The sequence below is a fragment of the Lontra canadensis genome, unplaced genomic scaffold (genome assembly GCF_010015895.1).
Source record: "Lontra canadensis isolate GAN:19392208 unplaced genomic scaffold, GSC_riverotter_1.0 scaffold1, whole genome shotgun sequence".
Lineage (NCBI taxonomy): Eukaryota > Metazoa > Chordata > Mammalia > Carnivora > Mustelidae > Lontra > Lontra canadensis.
Window position 1 is genome coordinate 87,607,622 of NW_022630995.1, and position 25,381 is coordinate 87,633,002.

Below are 25,381 nucleotides of genomic sequence, written 5' to 3' on the forward strand. Positions count from 1 at the left end.
CCATGTTACCAAACTGAGATTCAACTTAATTACTTTTGGCTTTTGTAGAAATGTAATTTTAAACCAGTCAATCAGAGTTGCCTGATGAGAACTAGACAGGTAATCTGCCAGATGGATACCTGCCATCCCCTAAAAGAAAGTAACCTTCAACAGCCAATCTGCTTTTTTGTCGAGTACAATTTCCTTGTTTTTGCTTTTTTCTGCCCCAAAGTCTTTCATTTAGTGCAGCTCCTCAATGCTCTTTTCTCTTTGCCAGATTGCATGGTGCCCCATTTATGGATTGTTGAATGCAACCAATAAAATCTTTAAAATTTATTTAGTTGAATTATATTTTTTAACAGTGTGGTCTTTAATGTTGTCAGAATTACTATTTTTAATGGTTTATAAGGAACATCAAATGTTTATAGGGCCATCAAATGAATTCCAAAAGACCTCAGAGTAGAAAATTATCAAGAATATCAGGAGACATGAATAGAAAGCTCCTAGCTTGTCTTAAAGGAGAAAACAGCCTTTTAAAATTTCTTCTGAGCAGTACCAAACTTTATTAAAACGACTAAAACAAGGCTTCTGTTGTTTCATTGCTGTGATACAAGATTCTATCGTTCAGGCGTTCCCTCCCAACTCCCCCACCTCTCTTGCTTATGTCTGGTGATCTATGACAGGTCTGGTGATTTCCAAGCAAAAGAGAACTCAGAAATGGTGTTATCTTGGGAACTGTAAGAACTTTCCCTGAGTTACAGCACCATCCAAAAACTAGTTTCTGCTGGATTTAAATAATAAATTGTTCGCCACAAATTTTGAATTAAAACGGATTAGTTGCAGACTGTGTACACCCCCTTTCACTGATCCTCTATGAATTCAAATCCCTGAAACAAGCATTGTTAAAAAAAAAAAAAAAAAAAGACGCAGAACTTAGATGTGAGAAGCACCCAAAGTTCCGAGATCTCAGGATTGGCTTTCAGTGGCGGGGCAGTAAAAATACTTTCAGAGTCCGGAATTCCCTAAGATTGTTTTGGAGGATGCCCCCAGCTGTATCACGGCCCATTTCGTTTTGCATGTAAAAAGACTAAAATTCCCCGCCTAGGAATACTGCTAGTTTAGCGGGCCAAAACCCTAAACGCGACTAGGACGGGTCCGTAAGCTGCCGCGCGGGGCACGGGGAGCAGGGGGGTCCTCTCCTCTAGCCGGCCTCTAGGTTTGAGGCCCCGAGGTCAGCTCCGCTCCCGGCGCGGGTCCGAGCCGCCAACTTCGGGCCAATCAGCGCGCGGCGTCTCTGCGCCCGCAGCGCCCCAGCCCGCGCCCCCCGCGCCCCCGCGGCAGCAATGGCAGCAGCGGCCGCCGCGGCTCCGGGTTGAGCCAGACCCGGGACTAGGAGGGGCTGAGCCGCGGGGGATCCTGGAATCGCTGGGGAGGTGGGGATTCTGGGAGGAAAACTCCATTTCCTCCTTTCCCGCCGGCCTCTCCCCTCCACCCAGCACCCCAAATTTCGATGTGTCGCCGCCCGGGCGCAGGGAGCTGGTGCTGAGCGAGGCGGCGGCGGCCGCCGCGGCCGGGAAAATGCTGGGCATGTACGTGCCGGACAGGTTCTCCCTGAAGTCCTCCCGGGTTCAGGACGGGATGGGGCTCTACACGGCCCGCAGAGTGAGAAAGGTGGGTGACCCGGTGGCAGCCTGCGCGCCCCTGCTCCTGCCGCGCTCTGTGCGCCTCCCGGGGTCGCCCCTCCGCCAGGCCGGGGGCTCCGCGGGCGCCGCCCTTAGCCGGGGTTGGCCAGGGGTCCCGCGGGGAGGCCCAGGCTGGCTGGGAGGCCTTTGCCTGCCCGCGCCTCCCGAGAGGGCTGCGCCACGTAAGTGCCTGCGGGGCGCGCTCAGCGGCCGGCTGGTTCGGGGGCGGAACTGCCGTGGGCCGCCCTGCGGCAAGATGTCTTTCCTTTCCCCTGCAGGAAGTGAGTCCGGATGGAGCCTCCCTCTTCCTCGGTTCAGGGAGGGAGCTGCGTCTTTGCGTTGGCGGAGCCGCGCGTGGGCGGGTGTCTTCCTAGGCGCGCACACAGCCCCGTCGCCGCTTTTCTTCCTTTAGGATGAGGAAATGTGGCCAGAAGCGCCCCGCTCTCCCTGTAGGGATTGGAGGCGGCGCCCGGAGCGCAGTTCTGCACAGGCCTTAGGATCTCATTCAGGCATGCAGAACTGCTTTTCCTCCTTTCAGAATGTGTTTTGTGGATTCTGGGAGGTGCCAACGAGACAATCTTAGACTCTCATCTTTTTTTCTCTGCCTTAGGATTTTCTCTTGCTAGATCGCTCCTTCCAGAAATTTAGCGGCAAATGAGCAAGGCAGGCACGTTGCACTGTACATACGGAAAAGGCCAGGAAATGTTGGATGTTGAAAGCAAAGGCCTAGGAGGAGAGATTGCTGGAAAATTCCAGACCTTTGGAGTTGATGAGACCTGTGTTACAGCTGCGTCACAGAATATGTAAAATTTGGAACCACGAAGGCAGTGGTGAAATGCTCAGGGTAGTGAGAGCCACCGTTTATTGAGCAGATACTTTGGGCCAAGGTCAGTACTTGGAACTTGACCTACATTAAGTAACGTCACCCCTGCAACTCCCTTGAGAACAGTAATCCTCGTGTAAGAGATGAAAAAACAGAAGTACTGCAAGGTTGAATATCCTGCCGAGTTAGTGAGTTAGGCCTCAAATCCATGGCTTCTGGTTACAAAAGCTCATGTTCTTTTAAGATCTATCCCTGCCGGGTACTCCCTCCTTGGGCCCTCTCCCGCCCTCTCCCCGCAACAGGGATTTTGAAAAATGGAAGTTTGGCGGCAAGAGCAGGCTTGTTTAGGAAAGGTATGCTCGCAAGAGGTTCACAGAATGCACTCAGACACTAGGGTGCCTTTCCTCTGGGTATAAATCTCCGTCCACCCCCTCACCTGAAGAGCAGGGGGAAGAAGATCGACAGGTGCTGTGGGACTTCCTTGACAACATGACCTATAAGTGTCTCCTAGGATAAGAGTGGAAAAAGCAAACCCCATATTTACCTTTACAAATGGGAGTTTGGACGAATGCTCAAAGGTGAAAACCAGGAATAAACACTTTATCTGAATTTGAGATAAACCTATGAATAGGTGTTTTTGCCAAAGAAGAAAATGTCAGAGTCAACATTCTTTCAAAGTAGAAGTTGAAATTCTGCTTTTAATCTTTTCTCACAGAATATGAAAACTCCCAGATGGGTTTTCTTGAAGGTCTCAGGTCTAAGTGTACTACTTAAAAAGCAAACACAGTTCTTAAACACAGTTCTTATTTTATTTATTGTTATTAATAGTTATAATTAAAAAGTTATACAGCTATTAGAATTATTACATAATCCCTAGTTTTTGTCTTATATTACTTTCAAGTTTTTTAGAAACAGCTGGCCAATGTACTTTCTTTTGATACGTTTATGAATTCAACTAATTTTTCCATGTACTTGATTATTTGGAAGTTTTAAAATTATTTTGTGTATAGAATGAACTGCTTCCAAAATCACCATATATTATTCTGTTTTATTATTGCAGTACTAAATAGACACTTATCTTTATCTGGCTCTTGTAACTTCAACTTATAGAACACATAGAGATTTTAATCCAGAATGCTTACTTATATTTAAGATGAATATGTAGATGTTTGCATTGAATTCAGATGACATACTAGTAGTGACATAATTTAGTTATGATCACAGGATACTCAGTCATAAGGTTATTGATCATGGACAGGTTCACTGATGCCAGAAACGACCTGGAGTTAGGCTTTAGCTCCTTTACCTTCCAAAGGCCAAGGTCCATGCTGAAGCTGAGGAATAGATTTTACCTGAGTGGTCAGCCTGAAGCTGAATGGACATGCATCCCTTACCTGTTTGCATGTAGTTTCTTGATTCTTAAATATTTTCCAAGTTACCTTTAATAGGCCTACTGGCCATAAATCAAGGATCAAGGAGCCTGAGAAGACAGTATTTCAGCAGTTAAATTAAAGACCTTACTTTAAAGTTTTCATATTTTCTATTCTAAATAATTTTGGAATATATCACGTTTTATATATATATATATATACGCATTGGAATTTACAAATTTTTGTCACATTTTAACACATAATCTCATATAACATTTCTATTAAAAAAAAATAATTGCAATGCAAGTCATCTATTGATTTCAAATTCAGAGAATCTAATCCAGACTGGTACTGATCTTTCTAGATACTCCACTCTCACTATATTGATCAGGTCCATTTGAGATGTCCTTAACAACGGGACCCCTTAATCCTTTTTTTCATCCACGTCCTCCCCCCTTTTTTGTAGTGATTCCTAGAGTGGGTTCCCTGCAGCAGAATCACCTAATGTCCTGGCTCCACCTCAGTCCTACTAGGTTTTTCTTTGGCCATTATCTTTTTTTTTTTTTTTTTTTTTTTTTTTGGCCTTTTTTTTTTTTTTTTTTTTTTTTTTTTTGCAGGCCTGCTGCCTCTCTTGTGTTCTCTTTCTCTCTCTTTCTTTTTTTCTTTTTTCTTTCTTTCTTTTTTTTTTTTTTTTTGGTAGAAATTCTGCATAGTGACAATAAAGTGAAAAGGAAAGGATCTCTTTCCTTTTCTTGCCATTATAAAAATTAGAGGTTAGATGAGGAGAAGGTCCTTTGGTAGCGATTTCTGTGTAAGCCATGAACTGTCCTTGGAGAAAGAATGGATGAGACTGTTGGAAGGCCCTTGAGTAGAAGAAGGACACCTGAGTTTCTTCATGGTTATATACATTGCGGTGCTAATGATGAGGATAGGGTGGATATTTTTGCCTGCCATGTGCCAGACCCCGTTCTAAGTGTCTCTTATGTGTTATCTCATGAGCACAGTTTTTTTTTTTAATAATTTTTTAAAAAAGATTTTATTTATTGGTTTGACAGAGATTACAAGTAGGCAGAGAGGCAGGCAGAGAGAGAGAGGAGGAGGAAGCAGGCTCCCTGCTGAGCAGGGAGCCACATGCGGGGCTCAATCCCAGGACCCTGGGACCAAGACCTGAGCCGAAGGCAGAGGCTTTAACCCACTGAGCCACCCAGGTGCCCCTCATGAGCAGTTTTAATACTTCAATGAAGATGTGGAATTTTAGATTTTAAAGTACTGTACAGATTAAAATTAATATTATTACTCAAAAGTAATACATTAAATATACATACAAAAAAAGTTAAGCAAACAAATACCTTATGACATTACATTTTTTATATCATGACCATTATTTATTTCCCCTCATGGCTAATGAGATTAATCAGTGGGTGGTGGTGGTTGACATGCTTGGAACCCAAAATGTGGAAAGGTGAACCACCAGGTTCCTTCAAGCTCTCAAATTCTCTGATTTTATGGAAAGGATTAAGGCAGGAAATACAGTACTGCCAGTCTTCCTTTCCTTTAGGTCTGTTGCAGGCAGTTGGTTTTTCTTCTCAGACTTAGTCCTTTAGCCATTCATATGTAGCAGGCACTATGCTAGGCTCTGAGGGTACACAGGTGAGCAAGACAGATATGGTCTTCTTCCACAAGGAACTTTTTTTCTTGTGCAGGGAGATAAGCAGTAAACAAGTAAAAAGTGCAAATTATCATGAAGATTATTACGATAATTTCAGCCTGTTTCTCTGGATTGATTCTCCCAGACATTGTATCAGGCAATGGAATTGCTGAATCAGAGTAGTTTTTAGTCTGGTCAAGGAGACAGTGAAGGAAATAGTTTCCATCCCATCTCACTGGCGCTATGTTAGTCAACCAAATGAGGTGTGAAACTGTGGGTAAGAGGTGCTGCAAAAGTTCGGAAGGAGAGACCTACCCCCCACCCCCCTGCCGCTTCATCATTACAGTAAAGTGATCAGAAAATGCAGAGAGAATCAAAGAGGGCTTCATGGAGGGGTTGAATTTCTTGGGGTCAGTCAAATTATTATTGTTAAAATATCTGTATTACTGAGCATTTTAACGTCACACATCTGTTGGTGTGACTCCTCCAGTATTACCTGGGTGACACCAGACTAAGAGGTGGACCCATGATCTACTGATTGCTGTGAGTCTGATCAGATTTTGTGCTCTTAATCCATTTGGATGGAGTTGAACAGTTTGTAGGTAGACTTGTTGGGAGTAAAACAGAAGTGGTGTGTAAAGGGCTAGTAACCCTTGTGACAGACTGTATTGCAGACAAGAGGAGTTGTTGAAACATTTCCACTGAAGTACCGTCTTGGAAACTGTGGCAGCCTGAAAGGGTCGCACACAATCACCCCTTATGAAGTCTGGGTTTTCTGCTCACTGTGTACTTGTATACGTTTTCTCATTTTATTGTACAATGGTCTTCGAAGGTTTATTCTTATCCCCATTTTGCAGATTAAATACTTGCTGGATCATTACTTTTTGTCAGAAATTTTGCATTTGTCTTTAGGCTGACCTTGAAAAGTTTTTTTCCTTTCCAATTCATTCTTTACTAGCAGGCTTAAAGCCTTACCTGATCAGATATGTAGTTATTTTCCCTTCTATCTAGAAGTTCTTTAACTTGCCCAAGCTGAGCTGGGTTTGTATTTTTATTTATTTATTTTTAAAAGATTTTATTTATTTATTTGACAGAGATCACAAGTAGGCAGAGAGGCAGGCAGGGGTTGGGGGGAAGCAGGCTCCCTGCTGAGCAGAGAGCCCGATGATGATGCGGGGCTTGATCCCAGGACCCTGGGATTACGACCTGAGCCGAAGGCAGAGGCCTTAACCCACTGAGCCACCCAGGCGCCCCTGGGTTTGTATTTTTAAAAAGAACCAAAGACTAGCAGGAAAGCTGAAGCTGAAAAGGAAATAACTAAGTCTAAATGAAATAAAATTATGTCTCTCCCAGATTTTTTGTCCCCCAGTTCCAGAAGAAGCAGTAAAGAGTATTGCCGAGGCCTATTTCTACACCATCTGTAGTGAATTGGCCCCACTGGGGTAGTACTGTTCCTGGCCCCATTCCCTCTCAACCTTGTGCTTTATTGCCCAAGTGGCTCCTAAGTGGCATCCTGTGCCCATGAACCCTAGGGCAGTGTCCCACTCTACTTTGCCTTTCTCATGGACAAATGTAGGTTCCTAGTTCAAACTTTGTCCAGATATCCTGGGATTTTATACACAGCTACTTTTCAGGGCAAAATTTATTAACAGTGAGGGGTATGAGTTTCCTGTTACTACTGTGACAAATTATCACACATTTCGTGGCTTAAAGCAATACAAGTTTATTATCTTATGGTTCTGGAAAATATAAATCTAAAACGAGTGGGCAGAGCTGATACCTCCTGGAGGCTCTAGAGTCTACCTCCTTGTCTTCTGCAGTTTTCCAGAGGCTGCCCACGTTCCTGTGCTCATTCCTTTACCCATATCATTCTGACCTCTGGTTTTGTGGTCATATTTCCTTCTCTGACTCTGACGCTTCTTGCTTCTCTTACAAGGACCAAATAGTTAGATCGGCAGACCCAGGTAATTCAGGGTAATCTCCCCATCTCAAGATCCCTAATGTAATTACATCTGCACAGTCTCTTTTTATCAGGTAAAGTACCATACAGATTCTGGGGATGAGAATGTAAACATTTTTGGTGAGCCATTTTTATCCAACTTGGGCTCCAAAGTATAATTGTTCCTTGCCTAGTTTATGTGGAACATTATATGATGGCTAGTGAATGGGTCCTTCCCCACATACTGGTCCTGATAACAAGTACCCATTGCAAATCTGCCACATTGATGAATGTTCTATTGCCTCTTTTCAGTATTGATTCTGAAGAAGATCTTTGAAATTGTCATTCTTGCAATAAAACCTGGATGAGTGGTTCCCTTATAAGGGAGAGGAAAAAGTATATTCATAGAAGTAGAAAAAGAACTTCAGAAGTAATTAAATTTATCCATTCTTATTTTACAAATAATGACACCGAAGCCCAGAGAAGCTTTGTAGGGAGCCTTGCAGCTAACAGCTTCCTCTCAAGCTCCTGTGCCTTCCATAATGCCAACTCCCTCTCTTGCAAATCAAGGCAAACACCTTGCTTCTCTTTGAGGGATTTGCAGTAAAGACATTTAGTGAGGTCAAACCCGTGAAAAATACCTGAAAGAAAGGTTCAAATCTGAGTTTATGAAAAGAAAATAAGCGGGAAAATAAAAGCGCAAGTTGTGTAGAGTTAGAAAAACATATGGGAGAGAGGTACCAGAAAAACATATGGGAGAGGTACCCTGAAAAGAAAAATAAGTAAAAGCATAGAGGAAAAATCACCATGCATAAATGTTAATATAAAGAGACTGGATTTTGTGGAATAAAGTGTTTTGTTGATCAGCTTGGAAGGTGAAGCTAGTGAGGAAACAATGGATCTTTATGCTAGGGCTAAAATTCTGCCAATGAACGTTTGCTTAGATTTCCTGGTGTCTGATGATAACTAATCTGGAAACATAATCAGTGGGAAAATCATCACCATTGATGCCTGCCATATGTGCTATCTCTTTTTTATGTTTGCACACTGACACTCTAGGATAGTGACTCAGTGCAGCTTTATATTCCCTGGTGTTATTATAGATTTTAAACTGTGTAACTAATCCACTTAAACTGTTTTTTTTTTTCTCAGAAACTTCATATTTTGTTTTGTTGTATGTGATAATAATAGCAACTGTTAATTTTTTCAACGAATATTTATTGAGCATCTGATGTTGTTAGGCACGGACCTAGTTGCTAGTGACAGAAGGGGGAATGACTGACCCCACAGTCACCGAATGCGTCCCACAGTTCATATGCAAGTCCTACAACAAGCCTACAAAGTGGCCATTATTATCCTTGTTTTATAGTTGAGGGAACGGATTTTGAGAAAGGTTGTATCAATAATAAGTGGATTAATCAGAATTTGAACTCAGATCATTCCATATATCCTTCTCACTGAAAAAAAGTTCTTTTTCCTCTATACTGATAAACTTTGTCCATGCTCATAAAACACAATATGGACACACATCCACTTGTACACTTTGAAAAAATTACTATTTTTTTTTTTTTTTTACAAAATGAGGACATTTTTTGTGTTTTGAACAAAAATGAGAAAAGAGTAAACTGATTTCATCATGGAGCATTTCCCCTTCAATAGTATCTTATGGGAGTCCCTTCAAATCATCTACTTTGGCTGTAATTTATTATTTTTAATGACTGAATATATTTTATGCTCTCAGTATGCCATAATTTCCATTTATGCAGATTGTATTTTACTTAGTTATTTGTGATCAAAGTCTGTACTGTTCATTATGAGTACAGTAGTGGACAAAATAGAAATTATGGCTCTTGTGGAGCCTGCATTCTACTGAGAAGAGGCAGAAACTAAACAGCGAACATATTAGATGAATTTTATACTAAGTTACAATGTGATAAGTGCTATGGAAAAAAGAAAAGGTAGAGCCAGGTATGGAAGACTTGGCAGAGTGCATGTTTGTGGGTTTGGGGATGTTAGTATGAATAGGTGGTCCGGTGAGTCCTCACTAAGCAAGGGAGGTTTGGTTAGTGACTTAGAGGATGGGAGGAAAGAGAACTTCTAGGGGAAGTGCATTCTAGGCAGCAGCCAGAGCAAAGGCCCTGAGGTGGGATTTTGCTTGTTGTGGACAAGGAGGCCAGTGAGGCCAATGAGGCTGGAAGGGAGTGAGCAGAGACCACGTACTAGGGGGGAGGTCAGAGAATTAGTGAAGGGAAGTATACTAAGCCACGTTTCTTACTTTCAGCCATCGTGACGATGTCAACTTTTCTTTGAGTGAAAACAGGGAGCCACTGCAGGCCTTTGAGTAGAGGAGTGACATGATCTGGCTTGAGTTTATCAGGGTCCCTCTGACTGCTAGGTTGAGAATAGCGGGCCACAGGGCAAGTGTGTACCTGCAAGACTTGCTAGGATTCTGTTGCAGTGATCTGGATGAGAGAAGATGGTGGCTTAGACCAAGATAGTGCCTGTTCTGGGAGGGTAGTTTGAAGATAGCAGTCACAGAATATGCTGATGAGTGAGGGAGACGGAATGGGAAGGATCGAAGATGAGTCTAAGGATTTTATTTTATTTTATTTTATTTTATTTTATTTCTTTTCAGCATAACAGAATTCATTGTTTTTGGACCACACCCAGTGCTCCATGCAATACATGCCCTCCCTAATACCCACCACCTGGCTCCCCCAACCTCCCACCCCCCGCCCCTTCAAAACCCTCAGATTGTTTTTCAGAGTCCATAGTCTTTCATGGTTCACTTCCCCTTCCAATTTACCTCAACTTCCTTCATGTTATTTGTTATGCTCCACAAATAAGTGAAACCATATGATACTTGACTGACTCTGCTTGACTTATTTCACTCAGCATAATCTCTTCCAGTCCATCCATGTTGCTACAAAAGTTGGGTATTCATCCTTTCTGATGGAGGCATAATACTCCATAGTGTATATGGACCACATCTTCCTTATCCATTTGTCCGTTGAAGGGTATCTCAGTTCTTTCCACAGTTTGGCGACCGTGGCCATTGCTGCTATAAACATTGGGGCACAGATGGCCCTTCTTTTTACTACATCTGTATCTTTGGGGTAAATACCCAGTAGTGCAATTGCAGGGTCATAGGGAAGCCCTATTTTTAATTTCTTTTTTTTTTTTTCTTTTTTAAAATTTATTTCTTTGACAGAGAGAGATCACAAGTAGACAGAGAGGCAGGCAGAGAGAGAGGAGGGAAGCAGTCTCCCCGCTGAGCAGAGAGCCCAATGTGGGGCTCGATCCCAGGACCCTGGGATCATGACCTGAGCCAAGGCAGAGGGTTTAACCCACTGAGCCACCCAGGTGCCCCTCTATTTTTAACTTCTTAAGGAATCTCCACACTGTTCTCCAAAGTGGCTGCACCAACTTGCATTCCCACCAATAGTGTAAGAGGGTTCCCCTTTCTCCACATCCTCTCCAACACACGTTGTTTCCTGTCTTGCTAATTTTGGCCATTCTAACTGGTGTAAGGTGGTATCTCAATGTGGTTTTAATTTGAATCTCCCTGATGGCTATTGATGATGAACATTTTTTCATGTGTCTGATAGCCATTTGTATGTCTTCATTGGAGAAGTGTCTGTTCATATCTTCTGCCCATTTTTTGATATGATTATCTGTTTTGTGTGTGTTGAATTTGAGAAGTTCTTTATAGATCCTGGATATCAGCCTTTTGTCTGTTCTGTCATTTGCAAATATCTTCTCCCATTCTGTGGGTTGCCTCTTTGTTTTGTTGACTGTTTCCTTTGCTGTGCAGAAGCTTTTGATCTTGATGAAGTCCCAAAAGTTCATTTTCGCTTTTGTTTCTTTTGCCTTTGGAGACATATCTTGAAAGAAGTTGCTGTGGCTGATATCGAAGAGGTTACTGTTTATGTTCTCCTCTAGGATTCTGATTGATTCCTGTCTCACGTTGAGGTCTTTTATCCATTTTGAGTTTATCTTTGTGTGTACGGTGTAAGAGAATGGTCGAGTTTCATTCTTCTACATATAGCTGTCCAATTTTCCCAGCACCAGTTATTGAAGAGACTGTCTTTTTTCCACTGTATATTTTTTTCTGCTTTGTCGAAGATTATTTGACCATAGAGTTGAGGGTCCATATCTGGGCTCTCTACTCTGTTCCACTGGTCTGTGTGTTTGTTTTTATGCCAGTACCATGCTGTCTTGGTGATCACAGCTTTGTAGTAAAGCTTGAAATCAGGTAATGTGATACTGCCAGTTTTATTTTTGTTTTTCAGCATTTCCTTAGCTATTCGGGGTCTCTTCTGATTCCATACAAATTTTAGGATTATTTGCTCCAGCTCTTTGAAAAATACCGGTGGAATTTTGATCGGAATGGCATTAAAAGTATAGATTGCTCTTAGGCAGTATAGACATTTTAACAATGTTTATTCTTCCGATCCAAGAGCATGGAATGGTCTTCCATCTTTTTGTGTCTTCTTCAATTTCTTTCATGAGTGTTCCGTAGTTCCTTGAGTACAGATCCTTTACCTCTTTGGTTAGGTTTATTCCCAGGTATCTTATGGTTCTTGGTGCTATAGTAAATGGAATAAATTCTCTAATTTCCCTCTCTGTATGTTCATTGTTAGTGTATAAGGAAGCCACTGATTTCTGTACATTGACTTTGTATCCTGCCACATTACTGAATTGCTGTATGAGTTCTAGTAGTTTGGGGGTGGAGTCTTTTGGGTTTTCCATATAAAGTATCCTGTCATCTGTGAAGAGAGAGAGTTTGACTTCTTCATTGCCAATTTGGAAACCTTTTATTTCTCTTTGTTGTCTGATTGCTGTTGCTAGGACTTCTAATACTATGTTGAACAAGAGTGGTGAGAGTGGGCATCCTTGTCGTGTTCCCGATCTCAACAGAAAGGCTGTGAGCTTTTTCCCTTTGAGGATGATATTTGCTGTGGGTCTTTCATAGATAGAGTTTATGAAGTTCAGGAATGTTCCCTATATCCCTATACTTTGAAGCGTTTTAATCAGGAACGGATGCTGGATTTTGTCAAATGCTTTTTCTGCATCAGTTGAGAGGACCATGTGGTTCTTCTCTCTTCTCTTACTGATTTGTTCTATCACATTGATTGATTTGCGAATGTTGAACCATCCTTGTAACCCAGGGATGAATCCCGCCTGGTCATGATGGATAATCTTTTTAATGTGCTGTTGGATCCTGTTTGCTAGGTTCTTGTTGAGAATCTTGGCATTCATATTCATCAGTGATACTAGTCTGAAATTCTCCTTTTTGGTAGGGTCTTTGTCTGGTTTGGGGATCAGGGTAATGCTGGCTTCATAAAAAGAGTCTGGAAGTTTTCCTTCTGCTTCAGTTTTTTGAAGCAGCTTCAGGAGAATAGGCATTATTTCTTCTTTGAAAGTTTGGTAGAATTCCCCAGGGAATCCGTCAGATCCTGGGCTCTTGTGTTTTGGGAGGTTTTTGATCACTGCTTCAATCCCGTTACTAGATATCGGTCTATTCAGGTTGTCAATTTCTTCCTGGTTCAATTTTGGGAGTTTATAGTTTCCCAGGAATGCATCCATTTCTTCTAGGTTGCTTAACTTATTGGCATATAACTGTTGATAATAACTTCTGGTGATTGTTTCTACTTCCTTGGTGTTAGTTGTGATCTCTCCCTTTTCATTCATAATTTTATTAATTTGAGCTCTCTCTCATTTCTTTTGGATTAGTGTGGCCAATGGTTTATCGATCTTATTGATTCTTTGAAAAAACCAGCTTCTAGTTTCATTGATACGTTCTACTGTATCTCTAGTTTCTACCTCATTGATCTCTGCTCTAATCTTGATTATGTCCCTTTTTATGTGTGGAGTTGGTTTAATTTGTTGTTGATTCTCCAGTTCTTTAAGGTGTAGAGGCAGCTGATGTATTCTGGATTTTTCAATTTTTTTGAGGGAGGCTTCGATGGCTATGTATTTTCCCCCTTAGGACCGCCTTTGCTGTACCCCATAGGTTTTGGACTGAAGTGTCTTCATTCTCATTGGTTTCCATGAATTAAGTTCTTCTTTGATCTCCTGGTTGATCCAAGCATTCTTAAGCAAGGTGGCCTTTAGCTTCCAGGTGTTTGAGTTCCTTCCAAACTTTTCCGTGTGATTGAGCTTCAGTTTCAAAGCATTGTGATCTGAGAATATGCAGGGAATAATCTCAGTCTTTTGGTATCAGTTGAGTCCTGATTTGTGACCCAGTATGTGGTCTATTCTTGAGAAGGTTCCATGTGCACTTGAGAAGAATGAGTATTCTGTTGTTTTAGGGTAGAATGTTCTGTATATATCTATGAGGCCCATCTGGTCCAATGTGTCATTCAATGCTCTTGTTTCTTTATTGATTTTCTGCTTGGATGATCTGTCTATTACTGAGAGAGGCATGTTAAGATCTCCTACTATTAATGTATTCACATCAATATGACTCTTTGTCTTGATTAATAGTTTTCTTATGTAATTGGCTGCTCCCATATTGGGGGCATAGATATTTACAATTGTTAGATCATCTTGGTGGATAGTCCCTTTAAGAATTATGTAGTGTCCTTCTGTATCTCTGACTACAGTCTTTAGTTTAAAATCTAATTTATCTGATATGAGAATCGGTACCCCAGCCTTCTTTTGAGGCCCATTGGCATGAAAGATGCTTCTCCATCCCTTCACTTTCAGTCTGGGTGTATCTTTAGGTTCAAAATGGGTCTCTTTTAGACAACATATGGATGGGTCCTGTCCTTTTATCCAATCTGCAACCCTGTGTTGTTTTATGGGCACATTTAGGCTATTCACATTGAGAGTGATTATTGATAGATACTTTTTTATTGACATAGTGTTACCTTTGGAGTCTTTCTTTCTGTAGATTGTCTCTGTATTTCTGTTCAATGATATTCTTAGGATATTTCCTCTTTTATAGAACCCCCCTTAATATTTCCTGCAGTGTTGGCTTGGTGGTCGCATACCCTTTTAAGCCTTGCTGGTCTTGGAAACTCTTTATCTCTCCATCTATTTTGACTGTCAGTCTTGCTGGATAAAGTATTCTTGGCTGCATGTTCTTCTCATTTAGTGCCCTGAATATATCTTGCCAGCCCTTTCTGGCTTGCCAGGTTTCTGTGGACAGATCTGACGTTATTCTGATGGGTTTTCCTCTGTATATAAGGAGCTTCTTTATCCTAGTTGCCTTTAAAAGGGCCTGCCTACAATTATAATTCTTCATTCTTACGATTAGGTGTCTCGAGGACTTTCGAGAATCTATAATCTTGGGGGGAGACCGTTCTGCCTCTAGTACATGAATGTGGGTTCCATTCGTGAGATTGGGAAAATTTTCATGGAGAACTTGTTCCACTATATCTTCTAGACTTCTTTCTTTCTCCTCCCCTTCAGGGATTACAATCATTCTAATGTTGGAACGTTTCATGGCATCATTTATTTCCATGATTCTATTTTCGTGGCTTCTAAGCTGTTTGTTCCAGGCTTCCTCCTGATCCTTTCTATCTGTTTGTCCTCCAGATCACTAATTCTATCTTCTGTCTCAGTTACCCTAGCTTTTAGAGAATTTAGATTAGATTGGAACTCATTGAGAGCATTGTGAGCATCATCCCTGGTGGCTTTCAGTTTTGCCCTAACATTGTGAACATCATTCCTGGTGGCTTTCTGCCCTAATCAATTCTGTTTGGTCATCCATGGCTTTCTCCAACCTAGCTATTGCCTGGATAATTGTTAGCCTGAATTCCCTTTCCGACATATTGTCTATTTCAAAAGCTGTTAGCTCTTTTGCAGAAGGCCCATCCTCTGTATTTTTCTTCTGTTGGCATTCCTCCTCTTAGTCATTTTGGTGAGAGATGGCTGAATGGATGTAGCTGGATGTATTGATTGTGGTGCAGTCAAGGTACACCCTGGAATGCTTCTGAGCAATCAGGAGTCCCCACCCAAATGAAAGAAAAAAGAAAGAAAGAAAGAAAAAAAGAAAAAGAAAAAAGAGAGAGAGAGAGGAAAAAAAAGAAAGATAAAAGAGAAGGCTCAGCCCAAATGGGCCCCAAGGTAAGATTTATGACGTATACAAACAAAAACAGACAAACAAAAAGACTAATAAAATTATATGACAAGAGGAAAAAAAAAAAAAATATATATATATATGAAAAAAAAAAAAAAAAAGAATCTTGTCAAAAAGAACCCCAAGTATAAGATTTATATACTATCAGGAAAAATACAAATACACAGAAACACTGGCAGAAGAAAAAGGTGGGAAAGTGGTTATAAATTCTTAGTGTGGGCGAGGAAGGTTATTTTGATTCTTCCTGGATGTATCTTGATATCTTGTTAAAGGACTCAACTTTCCTAAGTTAAAGGGGGATTAAAAATTTCCTATAGGGGTAGCATTGATTGGGGAAAGGGGATTATCTTGAAGTTTAACTCTATATGAATATTAAAAAATAAAAAAAGAATAAACTAAACTAAACTAAAATTAAAAAAAAAAATCAAAAAATAGAAAAACAAAAGAAAAACATGAGTATTTGTACTCAGGGTAAAAGGTTATTATGGAATTTGATGTACTGGACATCTCACTGTGATGGTAAATAGGTTAAAAAGTTATCTTTTTAAAAAACAATGAACCAGAATAGTGGGAAGGAATTAAAAATAAAAGTTGTATCTATGAAGTAGTGATGGTGGTTCTCTTGTCATCTTTTTTTTTTCTTCCTTTTTTTTTTCCTGGTTGGCTTTCTAGGGGAGAGGCCTGCCACGTGGGTTTCCAGGCAATGTTCCTTGAGTTAAGTACTCCCACTCCCCTCAAGGGGGTGGGCTCTGAGGAAACTGGTTTTTCAGGCTTTTGTTCTCTGGAGGTTTTTTTTTTTTTTTTAAGATTTTATTTATTTATTTGACAGAGGAAGATCACAAGTAGGCAGAGAGGCAGGCAGAGAGAGAGAGAGAGAGAAGCAGGCTCCCTGCTGAGCAGAGAGCCCGAAGCGGGGCTTGATCCCACAACCCCGAGATCATGACCTGAGCTGAAGGCAGTGGCTTAACCCAGTGAGCCACCCAGGCGCCCCTCTCTGGAGGTTTTTATGTTTGTTTGTTCGTTTTTTGTTTTTTTTTTTTTTTTTCTCTCCTTGGCAGCTTTTGATGGTTTTTGGAGGTTTAGAGGAAAGCAAACTGCACCCTGACCTCCCTCTCAGAAAGAAGCCTCAGTCTGTTCCCCTCTGGGTTCTTCAGAGCACATAAGTTCCCCCTCTGCTGCTGGCAGAGCACTTCTGAGTCGTGGTCCCTGGGGACACAGGAACTCCTGCTTGTACCCAAAACCATGACAGTGGCGGCTGTCTGGGCAGCTCTGGACCGCCAGAGAGGTTCCAAGCATGATCGCACACAGAGATTTTCCTGCTGGCCCCGGGCTGGGAGTGCCTTGTCTTTCCGGATCCGAGAGCGCTGGGCTGGCACCTGTGCACACCTCTCTCAGGGGAGGACGTGGGGTGTGACTCGGACTCTGATAGCACAGCACGGCACTTACGTGGGGACTGCAAAAAGGCTCCCAGATTGGCGAGGCTCCCAGCCCCTCATGGGAGCTGGACCCCGTGCACTCTCAAGCACGCTGGTGGCTCAGGGACCAAGACCTGGTTTCTCCGCCGCACTCTCTCTGGCTCATTGCCAGGGGTGGCTGTCCTGCGTCCGGGGACTTAAGCTCCTGTCCCTAACCACCCCGATTCCCACAATTTCCCCCCCGCGATCCTTTGCTCTTTTTGAGTGCTTTCAACCAGACTCCAATTTAATGCTGGTCCCCAGATGCAGGGCACTCTCTTATTAGGGGTATTACTTTCCAATGGGTCGCTTTTGGTGGCTCCCTCCCCCTTTTGTTTATCTTCCGATATCAGTCCGATGTTCCCACTCTGCTTTACCTGCCCACTGGAGTCTTATGCCCCCGTAGAGATCCAGAAGTGTATAATTTTGATCTCAGGCTGATTTCATGGGTGATCGGAGTTCTTTGGTAGGTAATCAGCTCACTTTAGGGTACAGGTTGAAATGGTGCCTCCTCCTACTTCCCTGCCATCTTGTCTCCCTCCAAGTCTAAGGATTTTAACTTGAGAAGTTGGAAGGGTTGGATTGTCCATCAGCAGCTGAGACTGATCTAGATTGTGGGTGGAGCAGACTTGAAGGGGGAGGATCAGGAACTCAGATGAAGGCAAATGAATTTTAAGGTTTCTGTTACACCACAGGCAGAGGTGTCAAAGAGGAGGCGAGATACAGTAGTTAAACTTGCAAGTCCTCCTTCCCATCCCTTATGCCATTATTTTCATCTATTTTATTGTATGTTATAAATCTTACATTTTTACTATATTACCTTTAGGTCATCAGTCGACTTTCAGAGCAATTAAAAAATAAGAGGAATTGTCTTCCTTATTTATCTATAAATAAATTTTAACATTTCTGGAGCTCTTAACTATTTTGTTTTGAAATAAGTTTCTGTCTGGTATCATATTCCTTATGCCTGATCCATATTCTTTGAACATTTCTAATATCACAGTTTGCTGGCAATTAATTTTCTCAGTTTTTGGTTGTCTGAAAAAGTATTTTCCTATGTTCCCAAGGTTGACAGTTTATTTTTTTTTCCCCATTACATTATAGATGTTGCTTATTTCTTTTTGTTTGTTTGTTTTGGCTTACATAGTGTCTGATTAGAATTCTGCTCTAAGTCTTACTTTGTACATGATGTCTTTTTTTCCCCCTCACTTTCAAGATTTTTCTAGTTTTCTTTGTATTTTAGAAGTTTAAATATGACATGTCTGTGATTAAAAAACTTCTTTAATATGTGGTTTGATGTCTTTTATCATTTTGTAGTTTATTGGCCTTTTGTATTATAGTTTAGGAATGATACTCTTTTTAAATTCTTGGTGGATACTTAACTTAAAAAAGTTTTCAAAAGAATGGCTTTTTTTTTTTTAAGATTTATTTTTAAATAAATAAGAGGGAGAGGGAGAGAGAATCTTAAGCAGGCTCCGCACTGAGCATTGAGATACACATGGCGCTCGATCCCACCACCCTGAGATCATGACCTGAGCTGAAACCAAGAGCTGGAGGTTTACCCACCTTTGTCACCAGGTGCTCTAAAATTAATGGCATTTAAAAAATATTTTTACTTTTATTTTTATTTTATTTTGTTTTATTTCAAGTTTTTACTTAAATTCTAGTTAGTGAACATGTGGTAAAATTGGTTTCAGGTGTAGAACTTGGTAATTCATCACTTATATATAACACCCAGTGCTCTACACAAGTGCCCTCTTTAACAGCCATCACCCATTTAAGCTTTCTCCTGCCCATCTTCCCCCATCAACCCTCACGTTTTTCTCCATAATTAAGAGTCTCTTACGGTTTGCTTCCCTCTCTCTCTTTTCTTTTCCCTTCCCTTATGTTCATCTGTTTTGTTTCTTAAATTCCACAGTAAGTGACATCATATGGCATTTGTCTTTCTCTGACTTATTTCGCTTACCATAATGCCTTCTACTTCCATCCATGTCATTGCAAAATGGCAAGATTTCATTCTTTTTGGTGATGGAGTAATATTCTGCTGCATATATATGTTTATACATATATGTATATATACACATATATATACCACATCTTTTTTATCTATTCGTCAATCGATAGAAATTTGGACTCTTTCCATAGTTTGGCTATTGTTAATAAGGGTGCTGTAAATATCAGGATGCATGTTCCCCTTTGAATGTTGAAAACCCAAAAGACTCCACTTACTATTTTTATTACTTAATCTGTCCAGTTTTGAAAGAGAGATTTTAAAGTCTCCCACTTTAGTTCTTCATATGTATGTAATATACATATGTATTATATAGTAGATATATATCTTTTTTGGTGAAAAGTTGGCTAATTTTTAAATTATTTTGATAAAATATACATAGCTTAAAATTGGCCATTTTAACCATTTTTTTATTGAACTATAATTAACATACAGCCTTTTATTAGTTTAAGGTATACAACAGATTGATTCAACCACTCTGTACATTACTCAGTACTCACCACAATAAGTGTAATCATGTCAGTTACCATACATCATTATTACAATATTATTGACTGTAGTACCCATGCTGTATTTTTTACCTTCATGACTTATTTTATAACTGAAAGTTTGGGCATATTTAGTATTTTGATACTTCTGTTTTCTTACTCTTATATCTTCTTCATAAAAATGTTTTTTATTACTGTATAATAATTACTAGATAATTCTGTTTACTGCATTCAGCAATTAACTTAATTCTTGTCTGAAAGTGACACTGTTGCCTTTTTTTGGTATCTTTATTCCTTTAAATTCACTTTTATCATTTTCTTTTATATTTTATAATCGTGTAGCTAGATTATATTTCATAATGCAGTATTATAGTCTCATTTAATAAGAGAATTTAACTCCTTCATATTTAGGTTAATGGCTGCAATAGCTGATTTCATTCTTGTCATCTTTCTTTATGCTCATTACTTATTTTATATTGTAACTTATTTTATAATTTTCCTTATTTTGCTGTCTGTTCAAGTCACTGTTCATTCTTTTTTTGCCTCTAATTACTTTGTTAATTCTACTCTTTTTCTTTAGTGATTTACTTACTCTTTCCCTCTTTCACAGTCAGATGGATGATTTTTTTGTCTGATAGGTAGAGCTTAGCTATTTTTCCCACAAAAACACAGTTTCTTCTATGAGGTGTTCTGTTGCCCTCTCTCTTCCCTCTTCTTCTTCCCTCCCCTGCTACCCCACATGGTGTGCAACTTTTGGGATGGTTTTGCCTTCTTGTTGTTCTTCCCAAACAATCCTTAGGTTCCCATGAAATGGTGTGTTACTTAATAAAATATCTTTGAAAAGTATATCCCTGTTGTTTCAGGAGTTGTTAGTTAACCCTACATAGTCTAAATACTCTCTTAATTGTCATTCATTTGTATGCCTATGCCAGCTACTCATTTTTTTTTTTCCTTGCCATTTTCTTTCCTTTGTTCTGGTTCATTTGTTTAGTTGGAGACTTTTTGTGATTCTTTTTCTTATCATCATGTGGCTAATATTCTCTCTGAATCTGTGTATATCATCAAGTAGTTCTTCCTCCACCTGACTGTAAAGGATTTCCTGACTGGGTGAGTGATTTTCAGGTTAGTCTATTTCTCTTTCAGCTCATTCTCTAAAAATATTTAGTTGGAAAATCATGGTTTTTGTTTGTTTTTTTCCCACTCTTAAAAGTGTGTGTGTGTGTGTGTTTGAATACTCTACTTGAATCTCTTTAAATTCCCTTCTTCTCTTGAGGTTTTTTTTTTTTTTTTTTAAGATTTTATTTATTTTTTTGACAGACAGAAATCACAAGTAGACAGAGGGGCGGGCAGAGAGAGAGGAGGAAGCAGGCTCCCTGCTGAGCAGAGAGCCCCATTCGGGGCTCGATCCCAGCACCCAGGGATCATGACTTGAGCTGAAGGCAGAGGCTTTAACCCACTGAGCCACCCAGGTGCCCCTTGAGGTATTCCTTTTAATTAAAGTGTTCTGTCTCCTGCAGAAGTTCTATTTTACAGAGTGTGGTTCTCATTCTCCTTCCTGGTCTTTCTCTCTCAGGAAGCTGGGCCTCTTTGTATAGGCAGTCTGCCTTGGTTGTTTTACTGAAGCCCAAGATCAGGGGTTAGAAAACCCTCTGTGGTGTCAGTCCTTCCTTACATGCAAAGAGGTCTGTATTGCCATGAACCTGCTCTGGCAGATAGGCTGTCAATTCCTTGTTCCTCGGCTGTCTGGTCTTGTACTTTCCTGCACTGCAAGCCTGGAGAAGACTGGGCTGTGGCCCCCTCCCCCATCTCTGCATTCTCTAGTTTCCAGCCCTCAGTGCTGGCTCTCCTGCTGTTTTCCAGTTTGTTACTTAGTCCACTGGAGAAAATGCCTCACACATGTTCTTTGCCAGAACCTAAGGCTTCACTTAGGTTCAGTTGACCAGACATGCTAGTAGCAGTTGTTTTGCTCAGGAGAAGCAAGTAGCTTAGGGTTGGAGTTAACAGAAGGTTCTCTATGCAGGGCACCATATACCCAGGATCTCTTCTTCCTCACAATTCTCTGGCATTTGCCATTTCATTTTTATTTTATAAGGGACTCGTTTCGTAAAGAATGATTCTGTTATGTCTTGGGTACTAGTGCATTTCTTTTCCTTGACATTTGTTCTATCAGCTGAGAGTGATAGAGACAACTACAGTAATCTAAACCTTGGGGTTATGTTCTCCCTATTACAAGAAGTTGGCATGTAGGCATTTACTGCTATCAGTTCAGTGGCTTAAGATGTTGGGGTGGAACTGTTTGCATTCTCTTAGCCTCCAGGTGGCTGCTTTAGCTCCAGCTATGGTGCTTTTATTCCAGGTGGGGAGAAAGAGGTAGTAACCATGGCCCTAAGGTATACTTGCCAGCTGACTTAGCTCTCCTGTTAAGAGCTTTTGTGGTGGTTCATATAATGATTTCTGCTTGCATGTTGTTAGCTCTCTTCCCTATTTAAGTGGGAAGCTGGTAAATGTAGTTTTTCTACTTATATACATTAGTACCTTCAACAAGGTCAGCATTCCCGTACTAAGGAGTATGGATATAGTGAGGCGATTTGTCTCTGCCCCGATAGTCATAGTAGAGAAAAAAGATTGGCTATTTTTCATACTGAACTTTTTAGAAACACACTTTGCTGAAGGCCTAATTATACTGCAAGAGCAACACATGCATAGTAGTTTAACATTGAAATATAATTATGTTCCAAGTGGGACCCTAGACTTCTTCTGTGAAAAATTACCATTATTTCACATATGAATGATTCAACTGCAGTTGATTCACTTTAATATAATTTATTTCATTTATAGGTATGTTTTTTTATTCGCTGAGCCAGTTCAAAGTAATTTACAGTCATTACGATAATTTTTTCCCTCAATATTTCTGTATGAGGACATTCTCCTAAATAGCCATAATATCATTTTAACATCCAACAAAAATAACAGTAATTTCCTAACGTCTTCTAATTCCAGCCCATATTCAAATTACTCCAGTTGCCTCCAAAATGTTTTTATAGCTGTTTGGTTTTTGAACCAGGATCAAATCAGGGACCACTGATTACATTTGGTTATGTCCATCAGATCTCTTAACTGTCTCCCTTTTCCTGTTCCCCTTTTTAATAATAGTGGCTTTCTGAGGAGATCAGGCTAATTATAGAGTATCTCACAATCTGGATTTATCTGATTGTTTTCCCAGGGCTTTATTTAATGTATTTCTCTCTCTTCCATATTTCTTCAAATCTGGAAGTTAGGTATAGATTATTTTACTTTTTTTTCTTTTTTTAAATGCACTGACGTTGTATATTAAGCACTTCTCCCTATCCTCAGGAAACTTTTTACATTGCAATAAATAATGCAGTTTTATCAGTAGGCATCATCGGAAGCATCCACCTCACTCTCATATGTATTTTATCCATGTGTTCTCTTGCTGGCTGGCTCAGATCTCCTCAGGTGCTGGGTGAGAGACAGGACAAGGGGGAAGAGGTCTGCGCGTGTTCACTTGCCCTTTTGCCTCTGGAGGTGCCTGGAGAGTTCAGCAAACACCCCTATGTTCCTATGACCACACTGGGGAATGAAGGGCTAGAATGGTTTACTTTAGACTGCATTCTATCAGGGGGTATATCATGTCTGGTTTTCCCACTGTTAGTAATGCCGACACTGGGGTAACGTAATTTTTCCATTTAAAGGGATCTTGTGCTTAAACTAGTAATCTGTGAGCTGATACTAGATGATCATCTATTTCACTATCAACCTTTTACCTAATGGTCTTAGCATCCGTTGATGACCCTTGCCTGAATCAGTTAAATTTTTAGGGATTTCAAAATGGTGATTTCATTCAAATAAATGGTGCTTCTTTATTTATAAATTAGCATTCCTCTGTAAAGAAGAGCTTTCCCTCTATTTGCTGTTGTCTGCTTCTCATGAACTAGGATATTATTGGGAAGGTAGGACAAAATGTTAGTTCTTTTTTCTTCTACTAATTTTTTAAAAAGATTTCATTTATTTATTTGAGAGAGAGCCTGAGGGTATGTACTAAAGGGCTGAGGGAGAGGAAGAAGCAGGCCCCCCACTGAGCAGGGACTCCCCCCTCCCCCAACATAGGGCTCCATCCCAGGGCGTTGGGATCATGACCTTAGCTGAAGGCAGACACTCAACCAACGGATTCACCCAGGAGCCCCTTTCCCTCTACTAATTTTAACAAGCTGTTACCTTCCAATGATGGCACATGAGGTTTAAATTTTTTTCTCTTTCTCAGAAAATCATTAAGAATTAATGTGTTAATGTTCATTTCAATTAATGTTAATTTCAATCAATTACTGTTTTGTTCTCTTTGATTCTCAGATTGTTTTATTTGGGCATGGGGAAGCTCTTTCTAATAGTATTTAAGAGCTGGAAGGAATCTTAAAAATCAGGTGCTCTAAATCCCTACCTTTTATAGGTGAGGAAACCAAAGCTTAGAAGTTTGTGACATCCTATTGTGTCACAGCTGATTAGCTGTGCAGAGCAGGGATCAGGGTCCAGATTTCTGGAAGCCTCAGCTAGTGCTTTTCTCACTGTTCTGAGAGAGAGATCTGCAGTAAATCTTGCTTTCAACTTCTTCTTTTTTTTTTTTTTTAAAGATTTTATTTATTTGACAGGGAGAGAGATCACAAGTAGAGAGAGAGAGAGAGAGAGAGAGAGAGGAGGAGGAGGCAGGCTCCCTGCCTAGCAGAGAGCCCGATGTGGGACTTGATCCCAGAACCCTAAGATCAGGACCTGAGCTGAAGGCACAGGCTTAACCCACTGAGCCACCCAGGCAGCCCTGCTTTCAACTTCTTACCAATATTAAACAAAATGAGAGAAAATGGCTCATGTATAATCATACATTTTTTGTTTATTAAAAGTTATTGTCTAGTCCAGTGGGCGGCCTATTGGGTAGATCCATTAACTGCCTTGTTTAGAAACAGCAGAGAAGACCATTGCAGGCTGGGAACTGGTCAGGTCTGAGATGTGTTTGCCTTGACCATTTCACTGTCTACAGGTTGAATTTGTCTTGTGGTCACACTTTGATCTGCAGAGTTTTGAAAACTTGGAATTCATTGCCAACTTAGAAAAGTAGTGATTTCGTGTACATGTTTGAGTTGTCAGCGTCTCCAAAATACTTGTAGATACCTAGCAGCATTGTGATACAGCAATATTTGGTTACAGTAGAAAAGCTTGAGTGGTCCTGTCTTCCCAGCTTGCCTCCCAGTCCTTCCCTAACGCGTCCTTTACATGTTCGTTATTGGACGACAGATCCTGCGCAGCTCTCGGGCCTGACCTTGTAAGCATTTGAGATAGTGACCCCTTAGAGAGTGACCTCTTGACATAAAGAATCCTAGGAAAATTCTTGGCAATGAAGGTAACATCAATAATGTTAAAATCACACATGAACAGCAAGAAGACAGTACAGCTGACAGTTTTCCTGCTGCTAATAGATCAACAGCTTAGTCACAGAGAGTAAAACCAATGATGTCAGCCAAAAATTTTTGAATTTTCAAGAAGATATAGTTTGAAATACTGGTTTTCTTCCTGTCATTTGTTGTAAACCTCACCTTTGGTGTTAGTTATGCTAATGCATATGTATATATAATTTTTATTATAATGAATCATATGAAAAATTTTCATTTTGTAGGTTGAAAATGTCAAATATTGGTAATTTCATATTGTTCAACTAAAAAAACGTAATCACATATAGATGGGGTGTGTACCCCAAATCTTCTTTTTACAGGTGGGTTACCCAAGCAGATTTGAAGCCCACTGAGGTAGAAGAGGCTTACTCTTAGGTTGGACTTTGCATGGGAAATGGTTAGTGAATAAAGCAGAATATGCAATAAAATTACAATAAGAAGA

The 25,381-nt window shown here is 40.4% G+C and overlaps 1 protein-coding gene across 2 annotated transcripts in view; it reads left to right on the forward strand.

Moving 5' to 3' along the window:
* Positions 1-1,269: 1,269 nt before the first annotated feature.
* PRDM5 (PR/SET domain 5) overlaps positions 1,270-25,381 on the forward strand; it is a 216,089-nt gene continuing 191,977 nt past the window's right edge. The window contains exon 1 of one of the 2 annotated variants that reach the window (XM_032858594.1): positions 1,270-1,650. In XM_032858594.1, the coding sequence (XP_032714485.1) occupies positions 1,558-1,650 (93 nt within the window). In that variant the 5' untranslated portion in view covers positions 1,270-1,557. The remainder of the gene's footprint in view (positions 1,651-25,381) is intronic. The other variant, XM_032858584.1, reaches the window with a different exon arrangement.